The sequence below is a fragment of the Lathyrus oleraceus genome, chromosome 3 (genome assembly GCF_024323335.1).
Source record: "Lathyrus oleraceus cultivar Zhongwan6 chromosome 3, CAAS_Psat_ZW6_1.0, whole genome shotgun sequence".
Classification (NCBI taxonomy): domain Eukaryota; kingdom Viridiplantae; phylum Streptophyta; class Magnoliopsida; order Fabales; family Fabaceae; genus Lathyrus; species Lathyrus oleraceus.
In genome coordinates this window covers 79,601,907-79,610,272 of record NC_066581.1, presented here as the reverse complement: position 1 = coordinate 79,610,272, position 8,366 = coordinate 79,601,907, and the positions used below count along the sequence as shown (strand labels likewise).

Sequence of the window (8,366 nt, the reverse complement as noted above, 5' to 3'; positions counted from 1 at the left end):
CCGTCAAACGCTTTTCTTTAATTAGATTCAGCTGGTCATACCGAGATTGAACCCATTCAGCTTCATCAAGATCAATCTCCATGATAACCCTGAGTGAAGGAATCTCAACTTCTATTGGTAGAACAACCTCCGCCCCATATACTAATGAGCATGGAGTTGCCCCAGTAGATGTACGAATCGAGGTCCTGTAGCCGTGTAAAGCAAAGGGTAGCATTTCATGCTAATCCTTATATGTCTTGACCATTTTCTGGACGATTCTCTGGATGTTCTTATTAGCTGCTTCTACGACACCATTCATCTTGGGCCAGTGTGGTGAAGAGTTGTGGTGCTCAATCATAAATTCTTCGCACAACTCCTTCATCATATTGTCGTTAAGATTACTGGCATTGTCAGTGATAATCTTATTGGGAATTCCATAGCGAAAAATTATCTCTTTCTTAATAAACCGAGCAACTACTTGTCGAGTGACATTGGCATATGAAGCATCTTCGACCCATTTCGTGAAGAAGTCAATAGCAACTAAGATGAATGGATGACCATTGGAGGCTTTAGGATCAATCATCCCAATCATATTAATACCCCACATAGAGAAGGGACATGGAGACGTCAGAACATTCAACGGAGTTTGTGGCGCAAAGATCTTGTCACCATATATTTGACATTTGTGGCATCTATTCACAAATTGTAACAGTCAACCTCCATTATTGTCCAGTAATACCCAACCCGGAGGATCTTCTTGGCCATAGCAGGGCCTTTCGCATGTACACCCTTGCAGCCTTCATGTATTGATTTTATGATCGTGCTAGCTTCGTGTCTATCCACACATCTGAGCAGCATTGAATCATAGTTCCTCTTGTATAACACATCATCGTTTAAGAAAAACTTAGAAGAGATTCTTCTGAAGGCCTTCTTATTAGTAATAGATATACCCTCGAGATATTGCTGTTTCTCCAAACATGTCTTTATCTCATAGAACCAAGGCTTATCATCGGGATCTGCCTCAATTTCTAGACAATGTATTGGTTCATCTAAGTGGTCAATATGGATGGTTGGTGCTTCATTCTTCAATTTGACTTTAAATATAGATGCCAATATAGCTAGAGCATCTGCTAACTGATTTTCTTCCCTAGAAATATGATGAAAAGAGATTTCATCAAAGTAGGGTATCAGTTTTCTGATATGCTTTTTATAAGGAATCAATTTGATATCAGGAGTTTCCCAATCACCTTTTACATGACTTATTACTAGAGCTGAATCTCCACATACCTCAAGAATCTTGATCCTTAAGTCAATGGCTGCCTCTATATCGTAGATACATGCCTCATATTCTGCCATATTATTGGTGCAGTCAAAGCATAATTTAGCGGTAAATGGAAGGTGGAAACCAGTTGGAGAAGTGATAACACACCTATTCCATGACCACGGCCATTGGAAGCACCATCGAACACAAGCGTCCATCACGATCCTAGTTCGGGGCCTGGAATAGCGAAATCTCTGACAAACATGATGTCTTCATTTGGAAAATCAAACCTCAACCATTGATAACCTTCCACAAGTAAATGAGCAAGTTAGTCATACATAACACTCCCCTTTATTAATTTTTGAGTCACGTACTAGATATCATATTCAGTTAACAACACTTGCCACCGAGTGATTCTATCAATGACATCAGACTTTTCAAATATATACTTTATCAGATCCATTTTGGATATCAATAAAGTGGTATGGCAAACCATGTATGGTCTCAGGCGTCGAGCAGCCCAAGCCAAAGCACAACAAGTATTCTCTAAGAGTGAGTATTTGGTCTTACATTCAGTGAATTTCTTGCTGAGGTAGTATATTGCATGTTCTTTCTTGCCTGTATCATCATGTTGACCCAAAACGCAACCCATAGATTCATCGAGTACCATAAGGTACATGATAAAAGGCCTACCAAGAACTGGCGGTATGAGGATTGGTGGTTCTTGCAAGTAATTTTTTATTTTGTCAAATGCCACTTGGCAATCGTCATTCCATGCAATCGATTAATTCTTCCTCAATAGTTTGAATATCGATTCACAGGTAGCTATTAAATGTGATATGAATCTGGAAATATAATCGAGTCGACCAAGGAAACCTCAGACTTGTTTTCTGTTCGGGGATGTGGCATATCTTGGATGGCTCAAACTTTGTCGGGATCAACCTCAATACCTTTCTGACTGACTATGAAACCCAATAGCTTACCAGACTGGACCCCAAAAGTGCACTTCGCTGGATTCAAACACAACTTGAACTTCCGGAGCCTGAAAAACAACTTCCTCAGGTTTTCTAAGTGATCATCTTTAGTTCTGGATTTGGAAATCATGTCGTCCACATAAACCTCAATCTCTTCATGAATCATGTCGTGAAAGAGGGTTACCATGGCACGTAGATATGTTGCCCCTGTATTCTTCCAGTCGAACGATATTACTTTATAGCAGGAAGTTCCCCAAGGTGTGATGAAAGTTGTCTTCTCCGTATCATCTAGCAACATCTTTATCTGATTATACCCTGAGAAACCATACATGAAGGAAAATATGAAAAACTGAGTTGTATTATCAACCAAAACATCAATATGAGGCAAATGGAAATCATCCTTTGGGCTCGCTTTATTGAGGTCCTGGTAATCTACATACATTCTGACTTTGTCGTCCTTTTTCGGAATTGGAACGATATTAGCAACCCACTATGGATACTCAGAAATAACTAAAAATTCAACATCAAACTGCTTCTTAACCTCTTCTCTGATCTTGAGTGCCATGTCGGGTCTGGTCCTTCTGAGCTTCTGCTTGACTGGAGGACATCCAAGCTTGAGTGGCAAGTGATGTTCAATAATGTTGGTGTCCAACCCTGGCATATCTTGATATAACCAAGCGAATACATCAACATATTCAAGTAATAACTTGACCAACTCAAAGTGTACATGCTCGTTAAGAGATGCCCCAATCTTTACTTCTTTTTTATCAGTTTCAGAACCCAAGTTAATGACACCCACTAGTTCTTTGTATGGCTGGATCTTTTTTTCTTCGTGCTCAAGGAGCCATGCTAGTTCAGTCGGTAATTCACAATCCTCCTCATTGTCATCTTCAACTTGGTTAATTGGAAATCCAGACTTACAACCGATTCTTGCCATGTTGTCATCAATGGTTTTGTTTGCTCTGCATGTTATGAGCTTATTTTTAGTATGCTTTTTAATAAAGTAGAAAAAGAAAAAGAAACTTTTGCCATTTTATTTTTGTGAAAAAATAAAAATAACTGAAAGAAAAGGAACATAAAATTTGCATACAAAAGTACTTTCTTTATTTAATCACATAATACTTTTAAACATGGGGGCCCTTACAAGCTATCCTCTTGTCTCGGGCAAGGACAAGGGATTAAGAAAATAAAATGCATTACGTTTTCTCCGAATACACTATAAAAATCATGAAAGTTGTCCAGTTTGTGAGCTTGAATCCTGGAGGACATCTGCGTACAAGACTGGAAGTTTTCGGTTTGCTTCCACTGGATTCTCCAATGACTGCCATGGTGTGACCGCCTTGGAAGCCCGCTTTACTGAATCTGACAGGGTTGAATTGTTTCTTTCTCGGGCTTGCTTTGCGAGCTGATGGACAATAGCCAATACCGAATCTATCATGCTTCTCTGCCACATTGACGATACCAAATCTTACATACACATTCAGAGTTGATAGCTTTGTACAAAATGAGGCTATCTGTTAAACACATTTTTGCATGATAAAATCATAGCTTATTTTTCAATATAGATGCCATGACGAACACTATTTTCAATTGTTCTAGATATGATATTTGAAAAAACATAAAAAAAAATACGGTGATAAAGGATCATGTTGCTATAACTTTATTTTTGGGATGAAATATTGACAAGAACCATCATTAAAAGTAACATAAAAAGACACAATTGAGATACAACTTATAATTAAAGTAACATAGCGACGAGGGATATCCATAATTGAAAACACAAAATATGAGGTTTGAATTCATCTAAGTTTAAAAAACTTTGTTTTGTTGAAGGTGGTTAGAGTGCTTAGAGTAAAATTAAGGGTAAAGGTATAATGAGAGAGTTGACATACAATATTTATTCTGATTCACCTTACAATTCGATCGCTATGTCCAATCCCCTTACCATTTAAATGTTTTTCCACTATAATCTAATTGAGTATAAACACTAAGTTATTTTCTGATCCAGTTCATTATATCTTATATTTCTCAACACAAAGAATTCACTACAATTTAATCTCTTTATCTTCTTAAAGAATCTGGCTACAATTTAGTACTTTGAGGAAATTTCAATCAATAAAATTATAAAGTGTTTGGTGTTTTACATTTAATTCTCCCAAAGAATGTAAATAAAGGTTTTAGATCAATGCAAGTGTTCGCACTTTCACAAAAAATATAAGGAATTTGTTTCATTTGATGATTTAATATTTCATTTTGTAATATCTTAACCCAAAACACTGATTAGAAATCAACCTTGCCAGACAACTAATGGGATTTGAAGACCTAGGGATAGAATAGTTATTTTTACCACCAAGGACATTCTAGTAAATTATCAATGGTCTTGGATGGCATATTAGGTCAATAAAAGACTTAATGTGATTAAGATTCTTAGGTAAACCTTAAATTACCTCATTAGAGCAAGAAGGGTAGAATAGGGATTTCGTAAGGCAATGTAAAGGCATTATGGTCTTTTATGCTTTGGCTAAAAGTGTGTGAGGTCTTTTAAGAAAGAGAATCATAATTTCCTCTCCCTTGGAATAAAGGAGAAACACGGTTAAAGGAAAGGGAATCAAGAGTAACTCTTAACAACTTTTTTTTCACTCTTGGTTTCAAGAGAAACTTTGAAGAAGAAAATGATGTGGAAAGTCATATTCAACCTCCTCTCTTTACCTTGATCATGCAAAGATAAGTTATTCCGTCTTCTCTTTCCCTCTCCATTTGAGAGATTCCCTCTTAATCCACCTTTTCTTGTTTGTTGCATGAAATGAGAAACCCTTGAGAAGAAAAGTGATCATCAAAGCCACCTTCTTGTGAAGCCAATGGTGAAGGAAGACATGGAATATTGGAGTATTAGGATATTTCATGTTATGAAAAGAAGAAAGCTTATCATCATCCTTCGTATCTTCTCCAATGGCTGATTTGGGGTGGATTTCTCCTCCCTTAAGAATGTGATTTTTCTTGCTCATAAACCCTAGTTTCTTAATCCTTGTATGCATGTTAGAATATTAGGTTTTATGATGAATAATTTATATTTATACTATAATTAATATACTAGTACTATGGAAGCCATGATCGTGTTTAGTAGGTTAATTTAAGGTTAGGGGAGAGAGTGAGGTGTTGAGAGTTGTGAATTGCAAAGAAAACACATGAAAAGGAACAATAAATGCAAGGGGCTCTAGCTACGATGAGACCGTAACAGCCTATGGTCTTGATACACGGAGGCATTGTGTTCATGTTTTGTCCACTATAGCCAACCCGTAGGACACCAATAAAACATGAAAGATCACTCATTCCTATGTTGTTAGCCCTAATACATGTTGATCGTTGAACCCTTAAGATGTTGGACCAGCCTTAGGCATAAACGTCATGCGAATTAAGTTGGAAAGATTAAGGATATGCGTGCTTTATCTAGTAGGATGATTATCCATACAACCTTGTTTGAAATCAAGCAAGGATACATTAGGATTTTGTAGATATTGTATGCACACCTAGGTTCATGCTAAGTGTCGAGTGATCGAGTATTATCCATGCCTTTAAATATGGGGCTAAGTGTTGGTGAGCGGTATTGGACGGGTTATGTGAAGTATGATGTTACCTAAGTTGTATTTTATTTAAGATTGTTAGATAGTAGAAGGACGAGTTCAAAAAGGATACGATGAAAACCGTAATTGGTTGAACAATTGAGTAGATGCATACCTAGGTTATGAATTCTAATAAAAGTGATACCTTGATATAAGTGTTTGGTCATTCTTCGATATGTTTACATCCCAATGTAGGGATGGTAGTACCCAACTATATACAAATAAGGAGTGATATAACTTACTACATCACATAATTGTATAACCTGTATTCAGCACGTGAGTCTCACAGAATCATAATAGGATGTTAACAATCCCATTATACTAGACTCGATATGATGAAGACTATTTGGATGTTAAAAGCCACACAATATTATATGCAATTTGAGGTGTACATGAGTGTATGTGATAGTGTATCATTGTCTCTATAATGTATGGGGGATGCGAGTTACTGCACATGTCAAATGTATAACTCGTAATCAGATGTAAGTCTTACCACATACTAGTAGAATCATATATCTGTAATACTAGACCTGGTTTATGAGGATTAACATGCCTTTAATTATCCCATAATACTATACTCATCTTAAGGAGGACGAGTATGGTGTTGACAAACCCGTAATGTTAGACACAATCTGTGGTGTACATAAGTGTATGAGATGATCCTTAGATCTCATATACGTGTATTATGTGAATGATCGTGTATATGAGATAACATCGAGAACTGGGTATTGTCAAGGAAAACCTGGATTAATAATATATAGTATAGGAAAATCCTGAGTACTGAGTTCAAAGGATGGGTACTATTATGGAAAACGTGGATTTTCTAAATCTAGTATAGGCCAAACCTGAGTATAAAATTAACACGATAAACTATTTTATCTCCTTATTTATTCTAGCCTGACTAATTCCGTGAACTACGTTGGACAACAATTGAGGTGAATCAAATATGCGAAGTATAATAAATTTATCATATGCTAGTTATTATTTATATAACCCCGTTTAAGACCGTAGAATTACACTAGGCATCAAGTGATTAGATGAGTAATGACTTGTGACTATTTTATAACACTAGAGGATTTGTCACATCCCAAATTTCAGGAATGACTTGTGACTATTTTAGATGAGTAAATATGTACCTTGATTGGAATCACAATTGTGGTTTCGACACTGAAGACTTGATGGAGCTTCTTTTTGTTGTGTTGAAGACTTTGCATAACCATTGTTGTATTTATCTTTTGTTCCACTTCCAAATATTTGCATTGATATATCCGATATCTATTATTAATACCACTAGTTATTATTCTAGCCATATAACTAATAGGTATTACACTTTCTTTCATTCTCCTATTTGTTTGTGTAGAGCTGTTATGAAAAATGTTTAAAGTTCTTGTTAAAAAGCAAAGTTTATGAAAGTTTTCATTTTTATTTGCAGTGAAATCCTTGATAATGAGAGTAATTTTATTGGACCGTAATAAGCTATATGCATTGGGACTAGGTTTATTGTAGACAAACTTCAATGTTTGAGAAATTCTACATGACCTTGTACTAACAACAAAAATGGCTATGCGATATACTATTGTACCTTGTTTATTATGTCATTTATCTATTTATTTTCATTTAATACATTGAGAAGAAAACTATTAGAGGACAATCAACTTGAACTTCAAAAGATTAGATTCCAGAGGCTGTCTTCAGAGAATGTGCTACTGGAAGATAATAACTTGATATTCTATAAGAAGTTCAAGAATTTTTGACTTTGATGGTCTAGCGTTGACCATATGATAATAAAGAGTTGACTTGGTTAATCATTCTCTAAACGGTCATATAAATATACTCACCTTTGTCAATGGCCATTGACATGTCATGTTTCAAACCTATGTAAACTGTTTTTGCCAATGGTTTATTTCTCATGTAATGAAAAACATGAAAAGCTACATGTGAATTATTAGGATCCTACAAGTTGCTCTTCAATGTGAAATAGTGTAAGATTCAAGATCATCATCATTTTCTGCAAGAAGCTTTAAGTAGCAAATGAAACATGCTTATGCTGGAGTGTGAAATAGGAATCAGGATTGCATTTTTTGTGTGTGGATGAGGATGTCATTAACTTAAAAGATACTACTCCATTAATTTATAGCTATGTAAAATACAAGTCATGAAGTAGATCAACTTGTGCGTAGGTGAACTTTTGTGAAAGGAGTTTGATTGGAGGAGCTACATAGTTTGATTATTATTTTGTTGGTAAAAAAGATTGATTTCCATGTATGCTTGAGGAAAATAAATTACATACAGTTTAACCCTCTATCAAAATTAACTATGGGACATTATGTAAAAACATGAGCTTACAATGATTTTTTCTTTCAGCAGCAATGGAGTCACACAAGTGATAGTAGAAATGACATAATCATTTTCCCCCTGTATTTGATCTTGTGTTGTACCGGAGGAGAGGTACATGAGGGATAGTAGATACGACTTTAAAAAATCCCACATCATTTTTGGATAAAAAATTAAAGGTGTTTATATAGCTTTTTT

At 35.6% G+C, this 8,366-nt stretch overlaps 1 protein-coding gene across 1 annotated transcript; it reads right to left on the bottom strand.

The window, feature by feature from the left end:
* Positions 1-675: 675 nt before the first annotated feature.
* Positions 676-1,335, bottom strand: LOC127129782 (uncharacterized). The gene has a single exon (XM_051058907.1). It carries the CDS (start codon positions 1,333-1,335, stop codon positions 676-678), a length of 660 nt encoding a protein of 219 aa, XP_050914864.1.
* Between the last annotated feature and the right edge of the window lie 7,031 nt (positions 1,336-8,366).